General features: G+C 34.0%; 1 protein-coding gene across 1 annotated transcript in view; it reads right to left on the reverse strand.

Moving 5' to 3' along the window:
- Positions 1-20,406, reverse strand: part of supt16h (SPT16 homolog, facilitates chromatin remodeling subunit) — a 67,424-nt gene that overhangs the window by 33,879 nt on the left and 13,139 nt on the right. The window contains exons 4-15 of the mRNA XM_028793623.2: positions 19,534-19,686; positions 18,234-18,380; positions 17,953-18,104; positions 15,334-15,506; positions 14,355-14,445; positions 12,630-12,703; positions 10,797-10,909; positions 9,540-9,605; positions 7,708-7,803; positions 7,399-7,514; positions 4,723-4,876; positions 2,294-2,421 (exon numbers count right to left, since the gene is read on the reverse strand). Coding sequence (XP_028649456.2) covers positions 2,294-2,421; positions 4,723-4,876; positions 7,399-7,514; positions 7,708-7,803; positions 9,540-9,605; positions 10,797-10,909; positions 12,630-12,703; positions 14,355-14,445; positions 15,334-15,506; positions 17,953-18,104; positions 18,234-18,380; positions 19,534-19,686 — 1,463 coding nt within the window. The remainder of the gene's footprint in view (positions 1-2,293; positions 2,422-4,722; positions 4,877-7,398; positions 7,515-7,707; positions 7,804-9,539; positions 9,606-10,796; positions 10,910-12,629; positions 12,704-14,354; positions 14,446-15,333; positions 15,507-17,952; positions 18,105-18,233; positions 18,381-19,533; positions 19,687-20,406) is intronic.

Consider the following 20,406-nt stretch of genomic DNA (forward strand, 5'->3'; position numbering starts at 1 on the left):
TGTGTGTGTGTGTGTATGTATCTCTCTATTATAAAAAGAAATCATGCCCCCTGTCCTGATAGTCTACGATACGTGATTTTTCTCGGAAGATAATTTAAAGACCTGCGAGACAAAAGAGACCTGCCACGGTGCGTCTCATGGGAACATAGAACGAGGACACACCCTACTTACAAGCAATATCAAAAAAAAAAAAAAACATCAGTAGTGTAAAGGCAGTCATGCAGCACACACAGCTCCAGGGCTCAGTGCATATAGTGTGTATAAGGTCAATACGGTAGAAATGAATAGGGTAGAAATGAAACATTGACGATTAAACGAAGAAGAAAGAAAAGCGCTGAGAAAAGAGACTCAAATGAGTTGGACAGAAAAATGAGCAAAAAAGAATACTCGAGGTGCAAATTCAGAAAAATAAGGAAAGTAATTATCAGCCCGGAACAAGAGGAACTGAAAAAAAAAAAGGACATCCAATCCGGCTCTTAAATAAATGACTGAGTAAAATGACAAAGTAGAACTTCATAGAGATGTTTACAAACATTGGCGCTAAACACATGCAGAGCAGGTTAGAGATTATGAAACCTGGGAAATTAAAAAGGCTCCAAAAAAAAAAAAAAACCACGTTGGCGCTATACACATGTGGAGAAAGTTAAAGGATATGAAAGTAGGAAAATTAGAAAATATAAAAAAGATCGCAGTAGCGCAAACAAACAAACTGCCTCATTTAACTATGCACCAGTCTAACTTTGGTTTTGCACAATAATTACACTATTGCACTTTAACACTTAATTCTACTTTATTCACATAATTTTACTTATTATGTTCTACTATACTGTTATCTTTCAATCTATGACTTTTTGTTAATCTAACGGATACTCTTCTAACTTTGCACAGTTTTTGATAAGCGGATCAGGATGCATTTCACTGCGTGTTGTCCTGTATAACTATGCATGTGACAAATAAAGAATCCTGAGAATTTCAAAAACGGAGTTTACCGCACATGCATTTATTGGTTACTTTGTTAATGTATATATATTTATCTGTCTGCTTATTTAAAAACCTAAATTTACCCCAGGAGTCAAAAATGTTCTGTCTAGCCCTTGTACAAAAACCTAGACAAAAGCTGGGGTATCACCTTGGTAAACCCATGTACTTTTGGAACTGTGAGAGGGAAATAGCATGACTTTACAGACAGGAGTCCAATGCAGAACTCTACTTACTTTGTTACTTTGTGTAAAAAAAAAAAAAAAAATTATTAAATGCTGATGATGTAGATCGTTTTGTCTATGCTGAAATTCCAAACAGAGAAACCTATCCTGACCTCATTAAAAAGATTCAACATATTGGGACTCGCAAGATTACAAATATTGTTTTTACAGAAGTTCTGAAATAAAAGTGAAACTAATGAAATAGCAACAATTCAAAGAAAAAACAATCTTAAAAGTGTGTATCCGGAAAACCAAATACGGGGGTTGGCGAGTGAAGCCCCCTAGTGTATATGTGTATGCGACTCTTTAATTCCATCCGGGGGGGTAAACGTTAACATTTAACATTATACATAGTTATTGTCTGTTTTTCACCTGAATTATTATCATTCTTTAATATTATTTATTGTATCAGTATGCTGCTGCTGAAGAATGTGAATTTCCCATTGGGATTAATAAAGTATCTATCTATCTATCTATCTATAAAACCCAGTCAATATCCACTGCACTATTAGTTTATGCTGTTACCAGTTTATTGGCTGTAGCCATGTAGTGAGTAAACAAATCATGACAGGAAACAGTTTAAACATAACCATACATCTTTAATATTATCTATTTAGTAAAAACAAAACGTGTTATAGAGGCCCTTAGATGCTTACTAGGTTGATTTGAATCTATTTTGCATAATTCGCAATTTGAAAAATATCCAGATTTTTGGACAACTTAAACCTAAACAAATGAAATACTTTTACAGCATTGGGTAATAAGCATGCATTAGGCAAAATGCTAATATAGTAATTGCTACATTGACACTCTAAGGTATATAAAAAAAATAAAAAAATACAAAATGAAAAAAAAAAGCTTACTTGTATAAAATGGAGCATGAACTGTAGTTTTCCAAATACTAGATAGCAGTGCATCAACACTGTTAACCTAACTTTCACCTACCTTTAATTTAAAACAGCAAAATGTTGATGCTACTGTACAAAAACCAAATGGGCTATTCATTGGAGGCCACATATCTTGCGTGCTCTTTAAAACATGGTCTTAAAACAAATTTAAATACTGTGAAGAAAATAAATAATGACACTTACATTTCCTTAACAAAAGTTGCTTCTGGATTGGGAAAAATGTTGCCCTCATTTCTGCCCAAAGCACTGCCAGGACAATAAAAATTGATTCGAAGATACGTATAATCACCTTCCACAGACATACTGATATTCTGTAAAATAGAGTTAAACTTGTTCTACAAAATTGTAAAAATGAAAGGATCTTGTTTGAAGAAAATGATTTTTAAAATAATTACTTTTTAGAAAAACAGGGAAAAGAAAAAATACACTCTGTAAAGCAGACTGATGCTATGTTGAGTGCAGATCTCCAGAAATCATATAAGCAAATCATCTTAATTCTACAATCATCACATTAATCTATAAAACAGATTAATTCACTTTTTAAAATAAGTTCATTTCTACTTACTGATTAGAACCCTGTCTCCACAGAAAACCGATGCAGTATAAAGCTGGTGCTGTCATTTTTCTTTGGTATAAAAAAAAGTAGATATTCATTGCAGCTAAAGGCTTTGTCACATTAGAGGACTTTTTCAGTTATTTTCGGTTGTAACCTTCATTTACATAATCTCAGCCAAGTTGGAGGTAGAAGACAGTACGCTCCCATGAAGCCAATCATCTAATGTGACACATCCAAAGACTGAGACCAACTAGTCAATAATTAGCTAGGATAATATCAAACAGCTTAATTAGTCTTGTTGGTCAAAGGGACAAGCTGTGCAAACAGAAGAGATGACAGCCAAATAAACTAATGAATGCTTGTCTGGAGGTACAATACACAGAATGTAATGATGAGGAATAAGGAATACACATCTTTCAAACCTCAAAACACAGCAGAAGCTTATCTGTCTGACGTCTTGCATTTTTCATATCAAAAATAGAACCAAAAAAAGTTAGAGTGGAGTTTGCTGCTGCTGCAGCTGTTAAGCTCTTCACAATTCTGGCACAATGTCACGCAACGCAAATTTGGCTGTCAGAAAAAGGGATAAGCACAACTGTGCTGAAAGATCAGCAATCGATTGATAAAATGTGACATGGGCTGCAATTTTCAGAGATTCAGAGATTGTGATCAGCAAATCTGACATACCCCACAACAATACCTTCACACTAGCTTAAAGGTTTGAAAAGCTAAAAGGTATTACATAATAAATTTCACTAAATAGTCTGCTAGTAAAAACAGCCTTAGGCTTGTCAAAGATGCCATGTTTCAGGAACGTTTAACAAGTGTGTATTAGTCTCATTAAAAAATTTTAAAAATAAAGCACCTATACAAAATCAACTCTAAATTTCAATACATTGAAATCCAAATTATGTATTTGGTATGATGATAAAACAGACAAAAATGGGGGAAGAATGTAAGTCACCTAAGGACACCCACCATCAGGTCTTCTTCATAAAAAATTTTTAAATTACAACTTTAGCAGCCTAAAAAAAAAAAAAATCAATGTTCTAAAAGAATGTAATGAAAATAACTTCAAATGTAATTGACAGAAAAAAAGTACTTTGGTCATGTGGTGGTGAAATCGTGAAATTTAAAAATACACTTCCAAAGGTACCCAAAAAATGTTACAATATGAACTAAAACTGCATTTATCTGTGTATTGAGTTGAAGTTTGCCAAACATGTTTATGGCCCTGGGCCATTGGTGGCTCCTACAGCCAGATACAGCCAACAGAATATGGAGCTTCAACCCAAGAATTAAAAATGGGATAAGCTACAAAGCTGGCAAATAAAATGCCTATAAATCTCCAAATGTTTCCAGTTTGAATGGTTCCTAAAAATGTTATTTGATCTTCACAATTTAAATACAATCTAATGAAATAAGGTGCAGACTAATTGGACCGAGTCGCTGGACTGTCACACACTATACAACTGCTGGTCACAGGAGCATACTAAGACTGCCTCCAACTAAAGATTGGTAAAATAAAATCAATGACCAAAACATCACCAGAAAGGCCATGTAATGTGTAATGTCCTTCAGGTGTAAATTTCATAAAAAAAGCATCAAAAAACTAAATACAAAAATACATATTCTAAAACCAAGCTATGTAACATCAGCAAACAAAAAAAAAAATTATACAAAATGCATACAATTATATCATTTCACCTATTTGTGTGTGTGTGGCGCGGGGGGGGAGGGGACTGATTTTATAGAATCATTAAATTGTCTAAAATAATCCACCACCTACAAGGAAACCTGAAAACCCTCATAACACAGAAACAGAAGACGATGGCCCATTTACATATGGTTTTCAGTCATGCCTCACACAGGGTAGGTACAGACTATGTAATTATTCATAACCATGCACCCCAAAAAAATCCAAAAGACAAATGTGATTTTACATGTACTTTGAGAGTCACTGTATTATGTACAGTATACTGACATTTCCATACAATTTTCACAAAGCAACAACTTTCTAAGCTATCATTTTATTCAAAAAAATATGTGAACTTACCTTAATAGTAGCAATGTGAAAAGGTGTAGCAATCCCAAACACTGGCATGATAACAGTTTCATACTTCTTGTCAATGTAAATCTTCATTTCTCTGATCTCTTTTTCTTTTGGCATTTGTGAGGCATTCTTGTAAGACACATTAGATTTTCGAGCTCTAAAATCAAAAATCAATACAAATGTAATAAAAATAGTGTATGCTAGGTTTGGGAAATGTGACAAAAACCAACTATGGCAAAAAAAAAAAAAAGTATTTTGAATAATATCAATATACAATTATGCTTAATGCACATTATGCTGTAAAGATCCTTTTCAAAAAAAAAAAAAAAAAGAATATTCCACCAAGGCTTGAACATTATTTGAAAATAAAGCCATGTATAAAAAAAGTGAAAACAAAAGTGCTGCATTATTTAAATGTCTTCATCTTTATACTTAATATTTTTTAACGTAATCAGGGCTCAACATTCATAATTTGCCCGTCTACCAATAAGGCAATTGGGAATCAGTTTTTGTCCTTTGGTTGATATAAATGGCAACCACTTTAAGGGTTTTTCACCATTGGATCGGAACTGTCTGGTTTTGGCTCATTATGTGTAATTGGCAAATTAGCATATAACTTGCCATTCCACTTATTGGTTGAATGATTAACATAAAAATGTAAGCTGCATACATGCATCCTATATGCATGTGAAGGTAAACATACCTTTACAACAGGCCACCAGGTAAGGCTGTGTGAGCCAGTGGTGAATGTAACAAGAATGTGAAATATAAAAAAAAATAAAATTAAAAAAAAAAAAAAAGTCTCCGTCTCTGCAGTAACATCCCTGTCTTATCAGAGCGACCACAGTATGAATCCAGCTGGGAAACTCATGTTAAAATCTAAAAAATGCCACAGATCCTGAGGCCACTAGAGTATATCTGTTGTTTGGAAGTCCTTTATAGCAGTGGATGTAATATGGAGAAAACTTACAGGGGAGAAGAAGACTAAATAATTATAAAGTAGCAGCAATTAAATCAGTAAAAAAAAAGCTAAAGCAGGGGTGCCACATTTAAGGACCACAGGTAACCTGGCTTTAAGACCTACTATTTCCATAATGTTGGATTAAGGAATAGGTTACTGAAGCCAACACTGGTATTTTGGACTTATTTAAGCAGTTTATTTTCATTTGCTGATGCACAGTATGACATGAAAGCAAGGTTATAAAATGAATTGCAGATTGTAATCATATTCAGTGCACACTGAAGGATGCATTAGATAGCAAATTGCTATAAATCAGATAAATGGATGAGCAAGCAAGCAAGCAGCAACTTGCTGGATTCAATTTTGAATGGTCTATAAAAGGAAAATAATTGCTCTACTGGTGGAACTTTGTATTCAAGGAATCGAGAGTTAACATTATGATTTTTTCCCCCCGAAATGTTGAGTCGGGGGTGGGCAATGTCGGTCCTGGAGAGCCACAGTGGCTACAGATTTTCATTCCAACCCAATTGCTTAATTAGAAACCAATCCTTGCCGATCTCAGACCTTATTTAATTTTACAGCTTGTTAGTCTGCAATGTAAGGAAAAAATCTACAATATAAGAACCTTTCTATGGATGTCATCCAAATGAGTTGAAGCCTAAAACGTATCATTTTCAGTCTGTCACATTTTTCTATTAAGTTTTTTTATTAAATGAAACAGTACATGATGAACACACACAGATGTAAATGGAAATAAGCTAGGCAGAGAACTGCTGGCTGCTTTGTCATTTACATCTTATTACTAAACAAGAAGCCATTAAAAACACTGAATGCAACTGTTTAGGACTGAAACAAGCAATTAAGGGTGGGGAGCCTTAACAAGCAAGACCACTAAAATGAAGCATCAAAATGTCACTTAAGCAATAAGTGCTTTATCAGCAATAATTGACTTCTCATTAAGAAACAGGGTTGGAACAAAAACCTGCAGCCACTGCAGCTCTCCAGGACCAACATTGCCAACCCCTGTGTTAAGCGATCATACTTAAGACTGAAATACCAGCAAGTAAAACCATCTAAAAGAAATTTAGTTTAGCTAACGAATATTTCAGACAACCTTCTGTAACTTATTACTACAAATTTAGGCTGTTAAAAATGTCAAGCATATTTTCAGCGCCAGAAACCAAATTCTGATGCCTAGTTGTCACTCTTGCAAAAAGTTAGGGTTGAGCTCTGGTAACATTTTCTGTAAACTGTTTGCAAAACCTGATGAGACAAAATCATTTGGCGTAGGAGTAGTGATACAGGGAGCATTCAATGAATAAGCAGTCAAAATGAAAACTTAGACATCAAATTGTTGTCTATATCAAGTCATTTTTATGATAATTTAGTTAAATAAGCATAAACAAAAATACAATACACAGCACAAAAAAAATACCGAATGAGGCGTCTTGCATCTTTATTTTTTTCTAATTTCATTAAAAAGCCTTAACTTCCAACAAGAGCTTAAGCAAATCATAGCTTATTGTAATGAACATCTGCTGTAGAACTTTGATGCAAATACATTTTTAAAAATGCCTTCATTAGCTTTTCAATTGTAAATGTTAGGCAATGGATCTGTCAAGACCAACTAGGAGTTCCATCTATAAAAAAAAATACAGTATACACACATACGCATATATACAAAACTAAAAAACTCAACCCTTAAAACATGTACTTACTTCTGTGTCTGCTGCTCTCCCTTTTGCTCAGTCAATCTTCTTTTGGCTTCGTCGTTCATCTGATTTGCCAGTTCTTTCTGATGAGCCCTCCTCTTTTCTTCTGCTGTCATTTCATTCTGCAACAGAGGAAATTATGGTTATGTATTAAGAAAATGCAACTAAAGAGAAGAGGAGAAGGCAGGAAAACAATTGAAAATATGAACACAATGTTTCAGAATAACAAAGAGCACAAAGAGAATTAAGGTAATAAATAGCATTCTACTCTGTTATTACTAAAGCCAAGTAAATGATTATTTGCAATTCACTCACCCTAGTTCTCTCAGTGATTAGAGCAGCTCGAGCACCTCTTCCCAATAATTCTTCAGCCTCATCTTTATCTTCTTCATCTTCCTCCTCATCTTCATTCTGGAGGTACAGTGCAAAAATACATAAACATTTAGGCAGCATAAAAACCTAATAGCTTTCCTTCAGGAAACCCAATTTTTGTCAAAGATGCATCTCAAGAACTTGTAAAATGATCTGCAAAGCAAATATAAATGCAAGAATGTAACAGACAAGAATTCTGGTGACTGAGAGGAGCACTGTCATCGTGTGGAGAGTTTCACAAGATGCAATGTAGTATTAGTAAAGAGCTTTAGTACACTGAAACAATTGCTAAATCTATTTAATTACTTATTTGAATTGCAATATAAAGAATGAAATACAGCACGAAGAAGTCAAATCATTGCTGCTCAATATCAATACACCTCACCCACCCAATTAAGATAGCTAGGTGAACAAGAATCCCATCATATTGTAATCCCTTCAATAAGATATTGCAAAAAAAAAAAAAAAAACCTTGGGGTCCATCTTATTTAATACAATAAAAGGTCTACACAAAATGTGATCTTTTCTGAGTGAAAACACATTTCACTCAAGTTACAGTGGGAGAAACTATTTTTACAAATAAAATATAACACACAAGCAGCCTATAGCAACGTATTACTATAGATTGTACTCACATTGCTTTTTTTTTCCCCCCTATCTGATGTTACTCTGAACAGTGATTGTGATATTGGAGGCCTAGTCTAGGATTTACTATTACTCAAACAATAAAAAATATTATCTGAATGTAGGGCATTCCCAACTCATATCACCCAGAAAGGCAAACACTTGATAACAACTCATAATGTATGCCTTGTTCGGCATATATTTCTTATAATTTTAGTTGAGACAGATGTGTGTGATGTACAGTTATTAAATGAATTACACAACTGTTCTCTGCATGCATATGCAGACAAAAAAGGCAAAGTAGAATGAGTTCTAATGAAAATAGTGTCCTGTGGAATTTTGTAGCCCCTTTGATTTAGCACAGGCACATTTAGGTGTGATTGTTCATCATCTCATTGTGCTCATATACAGTATCAGTGCTCATTGGTTCGCCTTGTTAATCAATCATTAATAGATGCTCTGTACCAAGAGCATTCATGCCTGTCAGTAAAGTATACATGCAGCTATTCCCTCCACATTTTGTTTCTGGGAATCTGAATTTTTAGATTACACATGAATTTACTTCTGTATTACATGTTGCCTGAAGAAGGGGCCTGAGTTGCCTCGAAAGCTTGTGTATTGTAATCTTTTTAGTTAGCCAATAAAATTTGTTATTTTGCTTGACTTTCACTACTTGTGAAAATACAACAGTGTCATAGGAGTTTCAACAAGTGCACTACCTTATGAGGAATATTGTCATGAATGTGAATTTTTAAATTATTAATGTTTACAGAACATTAATCATTTTTGCCATTTTATTGACTTTTAAATGCACAAAAATCTCAGATTTTGAACAAGTGCATACATTAAACTTTTCTTCATTTTTTCTTTAACTGATCTTCAATTTGGTGTACATTACTCATCACCACTACCCAGAGTGTGGTATGGAATTTTACTGCCTTTTTTAAAGTGATGTAGTGAAGTTTGTAATTCCAGAATAGTGAAACAAGAAAAAAAAAAAATTCACATATACATGGTGTGGACAAAACATACTCCATGGTTGATAACCATACCATATTTTACCTGACTAAGACATTAGTGGCAGCATTCGACAACAAAAAAAACAGACATCACTAAATGTTAAGACACTTTTCAGTTGTATTTTTATTTACCTTAAGGAAAATTCCCACATTTTTTATCTTTTTCTTCACAGGAGTCAGAAGTGCAGCAGGGCCATCCTAAATAAATACACAAGAAGTCCATCATTCCAACTGGTATTCTAAACAATAAATACATAAGCTAAGTATTACTCAAATTTAACATAACTCAGGATAACTGATGCAGTGAGTAGCTTCTCATTTCTTAAACAACCAGTGGCTGTGGAAAAGATACTGTTTCAGAAGGATCAAATTATTGGCCTACATCAAAGAAAACAACTAAGGAGATTGCTGAAACTACTAAAATGGGGTTAAGAACTGTCCAACGCATTAGGAAAACCTAGAGAAACAGTGGTGGACCATCATCTTCGAGGTAGAAATGTAGTCAGAAAAAAATCTTAAATGATAGTGAGATCACTTAAATCGTTTGATTAAATCAAATCGTAAAAAAAAAAAAAAAAAAAAAAAATTATCAACAGTAGAACTTACGCCTATGTCTAATAGTGAAAGTAAATGCATTTCAACAAGTACAATGCGAAGAGAACTCAAGGTATGGATTACACAGTTGTGTAGCCTTAAGACACACCACTTATCAGCAAGGCTAGTCGGGAGGAAAAAGGCTTCAGTTTGCTAGGCAGCATAAAGATTGGAGCCTGAAGCAATGGGAAAAGGTCATGTGGTCTGACAGATCCAGATTTACCCTGCTACAGAGTTACAGGCACATCAGGGTTAAGAAGAGAGGCAGATGAAGCGATGTACTCATCATGCCTATTGCACAAACCTGTGGGGGCAGTGTTATGATCTGGGCTTGCTTCAGTTGGTTAGGTCCAGGTTCAGCAACATTGTGTCCAAAAATGAGGTCAGCTGAACACCTGAATTTACTGAATGACCAGGTTTTTCCATCAATCGCTTTTTTTTTTCTTCACCGATGGCAATGGCATATTCCAGTCTTATCCTAGCTGCTCTGTGTATAGAATTTACATGTTCTTCCTATATCCACATAAATTTCCACTGGGTGCAAAGACATGCAAGTTAGGTGAACTGGTGCTGCTAATTTCACAGCTGGATGGGCTGTAAGGTACAGAGACTGTTCAAGTCCAACACACAAAGCCCACTACCCCCACTGGTAAACAAAAATTGATACATTACCCAAGTCTGCTTTAAAAACAGTTAACAGTAGCTTTATTCAATTGAGATCAGATATAGAAATATGTAAAGACTAATATGCTTAAGAAATACACTTGTTATAAATCATAACAAAAATGTTTCTACCTCATTGATCTGCACTGTATCTCCAATGAAGAGAGCATATTTTTTCTGTTCTTCTTTCTTTCCCTCTTTGTTAGTCATATCAGAAAATCCCAAGTTCACACTAAATACCATGCCTAAAAAAACAAAAAACAAAAGTAATATGATGTACATTTGAAACTAACATGTGTCTATGCTAAACAAAATGTTACATCTGAAGGACTTTAGATGTAAGAAAGGTGGATTTAAGCACAAATATTTTTAAAGTTTACAACGAAGGCAGTCTTTGTTTAAATCAGATGACATGGCATCTCTTAAAATATAAAAATCATTTTATGAGGCATCACTCAAAGATGCTGGCTATCCAAGACAAATCAGCATTATAGCAATTCAGTGCAAGCTATCACAATAGACCATTCAATTAACAGCAATGTCCCATTAAGTGCTACCACAAAACAAGCAGTTTGTGTGTTAGTGATTATTGTAATCAAAAGGCTGAAACAGATTTTATTCCAAATACGGTTAATGCAGATACCATTTTCAAAACATGTGACCAATTGAAGCAGATTCTACAGTTAAGGCCTTCTGGACACATTTTGGATTGTCCTATGCAAGTGATGGACCAATTTTGGATTAAAACAGGCCTTCCTTTGTACCAAGTCAATAAAAGTACATTTTAGGAGTGATCTTAATTCATTACCTGAAAATCTAACTGAAAGGTTGTGTTCCAAATGTTGTCTCAGGTTACCTTGTTAGCTGACAAAAGATCCCACTACTATGCATATTCCACATGTTATATACACTGTACTTTAGAAATAGGGAATAGATAACATATAATGCTAGCTTTCAAGTGTTACCTGCATAGGTGCCATATAGCAAGTGAGTGTTCATCCATTGGAAGTGAACTTAGCAGTGATTCAAGAGACTTGATAAACACAGTAAAGTATACTGTACAGAGAGACATTACTGTTAAGGGTTTCCTGTGCAGAACTAACCAAGATAGAATAAGTTGATTTCTTCTTAATTACTTCCAAAATCACAAAAGGATATTTCTCATACTAGTTTCTGGAGATACAAGTTAGGTAATACCATGCCACTACAGCTTGAGATTGCTTAAAAAAAATAATCCATGGTCTCTATTTCAAATTAATATTTAGACTTTCAAATTTTTAATGAAAGAATTGTAATACATTATGTTTTACTGCATGGAAAAATGATATGAGCATTTTGAAAGGATATTCATTTTAATGTTAATTTGAAGAGTTTAACAATGCAATTTTACATTGTTAAAGTTAAATTTGAGTATGTCTTTAAACCATTACACATTTACGTAAGTGAACTACGATGAGACTATGAAAACTGATCAGGTTTAAGTCAAAATGCAAGCCCATTCACTGGAAATATGTTCCATTCATATTAACCTCCCAACCGTAACAATTTAGAAATTCTTCAGAATATTCCGTATATACTTAGGAGGAGGATGAGGTTGGAGGCATGCACTGATGAGATGACATATAAACTAATATAAGGCAACATGTCATCTGGATTCTTTCCTTAAAGTTCCTTAAATTTGTTTTCCAACTTAAACTGGTGAAAGCTATCAGTGATGCAAGCATATTCCCGTACTTGTCTATTTGGAGATTTGTACATGATGTCTTTATTCTTGCACAAATTTCATTATAACTTCCTTGTTTCTCTGAAAAGTATGTAGTATGTGGTTCTATTAATAAATTCAAATCAAAATAATTAGTGGCTAAAAAAAGGCACTTAAGTCTGTATACCACCATCCTATATTCAAATATGACACACCAAAAAAGAAAAATTCATGCAGTTATAATAAGGCACTCTAATACTCACCCTTTTTTAGTTTGTACTGATTCTTGTTATTCAATACCAAAGAGCCTTCTCTAAATTCAATACCCATTGCAAACCTGGTGAAATACAACAGAAAAACTAGGCCTAGTTTCTGAAATCATGAACACCTTTGTTTTTCCATACAAAGAACAGGCTGTCAAACAGTGATTATTTCATTATGTATTAAATTAATTGGGTAATCTGGTAAGAGTAATTAAATAATTGGGTAATCAAATACTTTTGCTTTATTGAAAAGCCATGGTAAATATGTAAAGCAAAATAAAGACAGGTCTCTTAAAATGAAGAGCTAATCGGTTTTCTTTTTAGAAAAATCAACATTTTTATTGCTTAAATTGCATACAATAATATCTATCAAAACTAGATCATTTTAATACATTTAAGTCCCATATTACATTCTAGGTTTTGAGGAAAATATTGTCTGAAATGCAAGAGACAATAAAAAACAATTTTATAGACCTTTAAAAAGGAAAATACATACAACCTAAAACTAATAATACATAAAAATTGTCTTTACGTTGTGAAACAACCTTCATAACTACAAGTTCCAACCTGCCTACTGCTCAGGCATAACATAAGCCTTAACTGTCTTCTTGGAAGGCTTTGTAGAATTTTTGGCAAAGAAAAAACTTCTAGAAGAATTGTAGCCCATGTACGAGGTAGATGATATGTGGGTGGTTTTGTGTGACTAATATAACACCATGAAAGCAGCACCAGCTTTGACAAATTCACAGCAACATTTTACTTGCTGTGGTTATTTTGTTGAACAAAACTTCGCTAACTTAGGGACATCATAACTTGCCACCATATTTAACTTCTTAACTAGCCATTACGTATAGCCATAATTAACATATGTTCCTTGCCATCATACTACTTTTCATCTCAACTAGCAATCAGATTCATTTAAATTAAATGCCCATGTTAAAATTACCTTGTCTCTGGTCTGCTCTGTGGGCTGGATGCTTTCTGCTGAGATGCTGAAGCACGGACGTGCTATTGCGATAGGCTAGTTCTGTTTTTATAACAGATACACTGCATAGTTTTTTTTCCCCCAGACTGAAATGATCCCAAACTTTGGAAAATTTGTTTTCTCTTGTCTGTCTCTTCGTTTCTCACTTCTTCACGTCACACATCCATTGTCTATGTACACTGTACAATAGTAATAATCATTTGTGCAAAACACAATAAGCTGACTGAGCTGTAACTGTATGGATTAAATGAAGTTTCATTTGCATCAATGATTTTTAGTAACTAAGTTACACAAGTTTCGAGAAACAGTTTCAGCCCTGCTTTGATTCATTCTCTTTATCTTCCTTTAATAGCAACAGCTAACTACAATATGCACAAGGTATATATTTGCACAGATTTCATGTCATAAATCTCAGAAGCAAATAGATGTAAATAAAAATCTAACAATCAAAGACACTGGAAGGCATGCCTTTTAAATAAAATAACCAAATATTAAAATTTTAGTATCTAAACATTTACTTCAATACATTGTTAAATATTATGCCTTTATATTAAAAAAAAAAAAAAAACACTCAACGACAATTCACGACACCAAAAGAATGATTTGTGGATCTGAAAGTAAACCTTTCCAATGGCTGTAAAATAAGCAGCTTAGCAATCTTATCTGGAAACCATTTAAATTTCAACGTTAACAAGGCAAAGAATGATAAAAAAAAAAAAAAAAAAAAACATCATACATACCCCAGGTTCTTAGTGAGCTTGCTCACAAGATCTGGCTTCTCTTTTTTGACAAATTCAATAACTGCATTGTAGACATCAGAAAGTTTTGCCCCTTAAAACCAATAAAGCAACAACATTTGGCTTGATAGGAAAAAAAAAACTCACCAAGATATTTTATTAAAAAAATTATAATCAACATTAATAAAACTGATTTAAAATATATAACTATACTATATACAACATACTATACCAAAAATTAATTAGAAATTGTACCAAATGACACCTATATTTTTTTTTAAAGAGCCGTGATTTCTAATTTGTGGTAACAATTGCTTTAGCAAGACAACTTAATGCTGTGATCACCTACTCGATGTAGAGAATTACTTTAGTACCTACTAAAATGATCCCTTCTTCGGTTATAAGCAAAGTATGCTACAAAGCAAATATGAGGCATGCAGAAGACAAATGCTCAAATCCAACTTTGTAAACAATTACACATTTTTACTGCAATCTATATCTATAAAGGAGAGTTGGGATCCAAGAAACTGTGTTTCTGGAGGGATGGAGAGTTAAGGCGGGTGTTGGGGTCACGTGATCATCTCCCCTCCCATTCACCTCATTTCATTCACTTCATTTCGCTCAGAGCTGAGCTCCGCAGCTGGCGCGGTCTTGCCGTTCTTGATTTGCTTTTCACATGGCCAACTATACGTTACAAGCTCAAGAGTAAGCTCAGCACATAGCTTGGTCATATTACAACCGGAGGGGCAAACTGCCAACATGGTATACAAAGAGATCCTTAACAAATAATTATTGGTATTTTTAAATAATTATTGGTATTTTCCCTCAGTTTATTATTTAAAATTTTAAAGCAGTACTTCGCCGCTGCGAAGCGCGGGTATTTTGCTAGTCATTTCATAAAATAGCTTATCAGGGACCCGTTACATTATATTGTCTCATCACCAAGCAGATGTTGAGTATACAATAAATTTCTGCATCTTACCATTTTTCATTTCTTTTTGAAGCTCCTCTTCCACTTGCAGCAAAAAGTTGTAATTATCTTGCATCTCCTGAGGAGGGTCCACCATAAGCGTTCGCACTAGATTTGAGCAATAAGATTTGTAGCGAATACCCATTGCACAAGTAACAGCTCCAAAATGCATATAGTTCTTGTCACTAGTGGAGGAAAAATTGCATAATTTAACAAAAAGCTACACAAAAATGGACAAGATTGTTTTAACATCAGAAGCTACTTGCCAGACAAACCATTCCATTTACAGTATTTTTTCAGTGGAACACACTGGGCTAAACAGAAACTGTTGGCCATTATAATTCAACACATTAACACTGACTACTAAAGTACAGATTACAAATCTAAAAATAATTCCTAACTTTTAGTTTATTAATAAATCTTTCCTAAAATAGACAAATTTAATATATACATTACATATTTTCGATACGTGTCATGGATTCCAGCCACAATCAGAAAAGCAAATGGTTTTTGACTAGGCACAACAAGAGGCCCTGGGCAACAAAAATGGCCCTTAATGAATAATATTAGCGAATGACAACTTGTTCCGGTATTTCCTTTGAACCAGACAAAAACAAGACTATCATACTTAAAATAAAAATGTTCAATATCACAAAAATCATGAGTACACAGTGCACCAATGTGGAACATAATAAAATTTTATTCTGCAAACCAATACTGGTTGCTAGCTTATACTGGATTCCTAATTTCTAGTGAAATGTCGCCCTAAGAGTTAGGACTATCTTGATGAAGCACACATCACAATAAGTGTTTGCATTGCAGTAGATGGGGTTTCATAGCAAAAAAAAGATTTTAAAAAAATGAAAAAGCAAATTAAGTTACAAATTACATACAGAGAAGAGCAGTGAGTTTATATGTATAAAAAAAAGTAAACAAAACTGCAGTTCAAGGAAAGATCCCTATACGAGATGTGAAAGGCCACAGAATACTAATGGCTTCAAATATAAAAACAAACTCATGGGGGAAGTACAGAAAAGTTTGCACAAAGTTATCTTATTTTGCACTTTTTATCTTTGAGAAGTATATATTCTTTTAATTTCAAGGAAGATAAGTTGTTTTCAGTGTCCTAAACGAGGACAATCTTCTCATTTTGCATTTTCCCCTCAAGAAAAGCTGAAAGTTTTTCTTATGATGAAATACTAAAAAAAAAAAAAAAACTGAATCATCCATAAGTAAAAAACATGGAAACTTGACAATGACAGCTTGCTTAATTAATGGAGGAGTCCACTTAAATGAAGAAATTGGTTCTGATAAAAAACCTGCAGACTACACTGCAGATTAACACTATTTAGTACAGCATTTTGCTTCACGCTTTACAGAATCACAATGATTAAGCTTGAACTAGTTTGTGTCAAACAGCTTTGGGAATACATTCTTTGTGACCCTGTGCTATGTGAAAATACTGCACTTGTCAAAACATCAATACACATTAAGATTAATGTTTCTGGCTTTTAACTGTAAATATTATTCAAATGTTTGGAAAGATTAGATTTGTTGCCTCCTTTGGAGAGACCAACATGTAACAACACACTTACAACAAACGGGTAATATCTTCAGGTTCAACTTTCAATTTGCATTATAAGTATTGCCATATCCCACTTGAACTGCCCCATTCATTAACAAGTTGAGGACAACTAGCGTTATCAACCGTTTCCATCTCTCATTCTGGAAATTAAATTGACAAGTACGTAACAAACCTCTGTTGGCATGAATTGGTTTTCTGCTAGTCACACATTACATGCAGAGAATCAGCATGCCTACCCTCTGCTGTATTTTTCATAAAGACTGATTAATTTTAAATAAAGGCAGCTTAAAGCAATTTCAGTCACATGTTCACATGGTAACATTACCAGATTTCACATAATGGAGCTGGACAGTTTGACATCTGTGGCAGAGCGACGGGTGCTCAGCAGGCTCCTATCAATTATGGAGAATCCACTGCATCCACTAAACAGTGTCATCTCCAGACAGAAGAGCAGCTTCAGTGACAGACTGCTGTCACTGTCCTGCTCCACTGACAGACTGAGAAGATCGTTCCTCCCCCAAACTATGCGACACTTCAATTCCACCCGTGGGGTAAACGTTAACATTATTCAAAGTTATTGTCTGTTTTTACCTGCATTTTTTTTATTCTCTAATTTAATATTGTTTTTTGTATCAGTATGCTGCTGCTGGAGTATGTGAATTTCCCCTTGGGATTAATAAAGTATCTATCATAATGCTAGTATAGTACAGTTTCAAAAATTTGGTAGCATAATACTTTTTTACTGGTATAATCCCAACACTAATATGAATCTTGTGAATTCTGATCCCCTATTTCACATGCACACAGGGAACCACAGCAAGCAAACGTAGGAAGAGAGATATATTTTTAATCAAAAGCAAGCCAAGAAAGAATACATGAAAATCTAAATTACTAAACTGTTGGGGGGGGGGGGGGGGGGGGGGGGAGAGGAGATGATCAGCTAAACAGGCAGGAAGAAAATCAATATTTAGATTCAGTATTTACCAATTATAACTTTGTGCATTTTACACCAACACAGCACTAAGGACACAACTGTTATGCCTCACCTGACCACACTAAATTTGAGGTTATAGTTTCCTCCACTCTGTATTATGGGTGGGTAACACATTTCAACTGTGGAAGGGTCTGCTCCAGCTAAGTATTTTTTCTCTTCAATTGCTTTCTCTACCGACTCTGCTAATTTACTGTGACGTACTTTCTAGAACAACAATGAGATGGCAGTTAGTAAGATAAAAATAAAGTCCTTGAAACAGAAAAAAACCAATCAAGATTTAACAGTTTTATCTGTTTATTTCAGCAATGCCAAGTTAAATACAAAAATTCACACCTCATCTGCATCCACAATCTCCATCACCCTTTCCTTGAAGAACTTATTAAAGACCTCTGATGTGATGCTTGCAGCTTTTTTCATTAGATTTAATTCTCCATCTTCCTTTACAGCCATTGTATAGGCAACAGCAGCACTAATGTCCGCCTGGAATACAAGTATTTCCATCCAAGGGAGAAAAGGAAAAGAAAAAAATTTTCTCAAAAGACAGTCAACACCACAGAGACTGATGAATCAATTATTAACAGACTGAAGAGTTGCATGCTTCAGTGATGATATTACAAATGCATTGTCAGACAATATTCTGGTGACCAAGATGGACTGCTTTATATCAAGATAGCCAAAGTGACTGGGTATATTTGTTTAATGGATTAATTTAAGAAAGCAAATATTTGTTCTTAAATAATGACCTTATTTTTTTCCCCATTGTTGGGTAAAATGCTAGTGTCATGTTCATTCTCTAGACTAGTTCTCTGATAACTATCAATGTCCCTGCTCCCATAAACCATAAATTTGTCATAAAACTGAATCTCATTAATATGGTAACTCCTTACTAGGTTAGAACTAGGATTTATTATGGGTTCACAACCAGATTAATAAACTAGATACTTTAACAATCACTGATACAGTATGTAAGCTGCCCAAAACTACCGGAGTTTGTTTTTTAACTCTATTGGACCCCTATTCAGAGTAAAGCCTTAGAAACTCCATAAAACTATGTTAAGTCGGGTTAAATATACTATTATGCACAAAATTGCACAAAACATCCATTTAGCTTTTCTGGAATAATGCATGGTTTGGTGTTGGCCCTTCCATCGCAACTCCCCAAAAAAATCTTGGAACTTCCTATGTTTATATTTAAATTACATTAGCAATAAATGTAAATAGAGAAACCTTTTGAAAATAGGCCCGACTGTCGTGGAGGGATGCATGATTTTATGTTAGTCATGATTTCTAAACAAATAAGATATGATCCGAGGGCTGAAATTATTTCCTTACTGTGCAAAATTGATAGACAAACCAAGCAAAAACAATCAAGACAGTAGGTATTACAAGTATATTTATATGGATATTAAAAGTACACATACTCTGCACAGATATACATGCACATATACAATTTGCATTTAGACTATCTAATGTCTGCTCTATTTTTCATGAAAGAAACACAAAAGGATGGTAAATACGGATATTATAAAAAATGTGAATTAAATTAAATTACAAAACTATCCAAAGTTTTCTTGGAGATGGGGTGAAAAAATAGGGTTGTTACATTTGTATCTTTACTTGCATATATACTAACCTTCTCTAATCCCTCTTTATTAAGGGCATCGTTCCAGCTCTTCATGAATTCTCCTGGAAATTTGTCTTTAGTGAAAACCCCAATTGTCTTGCCCCCCTTACTGCCTTTGATGGCCTCAATCATTTTATCAAAGTTTCCTTTGTTACTCTCGTTCTGGGGAAGAAAAAAAACAAAATGGAACTTAGGAATCGTTAAGTCAAGAATGTGATTTAGCCTTCCCAAACCGCTATCACAACAATAAAACTATGGAGAAAATGGACATGATTAAAAGGTTACCACGTGCTGATAATAAACAATACTAAAAGAAATATTCTCAACCTACTAGGAAGCATTACCTTTTAGTGAACATGCACTAGGACTGTTATGATACAAATGTCAGTGTACTATTTTTATACTTTCTAATTAAAGTGTTATAATTAGAGAATTTTTAGCCTAGACTAGTTTATGCAGAGTTCCCAACACAAATAATCACAGAAGGTACACAATTTAAGTTATTTTTTCCCCAATATATACACCAAGGTTTCATAATACCTTTGGAAAATACCTAATTCTTGGCACAAATACTACATGGAAAGCATAATTGGTCCTCCAGGAATGTTGCAACAAACTGAACATTCTTTTACTTTAAAACTCTATATCATTAAAACTGTATTGTATAATCCGCTTAAGATGCAGATATGAGTCTTTGTACATAAAAAGGCTGTTAATAGTGAAAAAAATTAAATTCAAATGTTATACTACAAGCCCCCAGTTAATAATGGATTGCACTACTTTTTATTTATTTTAGCAAAAACTTTTTTTTGCAGTACTAACAAATCAACCATGTTAATTGAATGATATAATGAATAAAGCAGTTTAATACAGTATCACTAT

Source organism: Erpetoichthys calabaricus, chromosome 2 (genome assembly GCF_900747795.2).
Source record: "Erpetoichthys calabaricus chromosome 2, fErpCal1.3, whole genome shotgun sequence".
Taxonomy (NCBI): domain Eukaryota; kingdom Metazoa; phylum Chordata; class Cladistia; order Polypteriformes; family Polypteridae; genus Erpetoichthys; species Erpetoichthys calabaricus.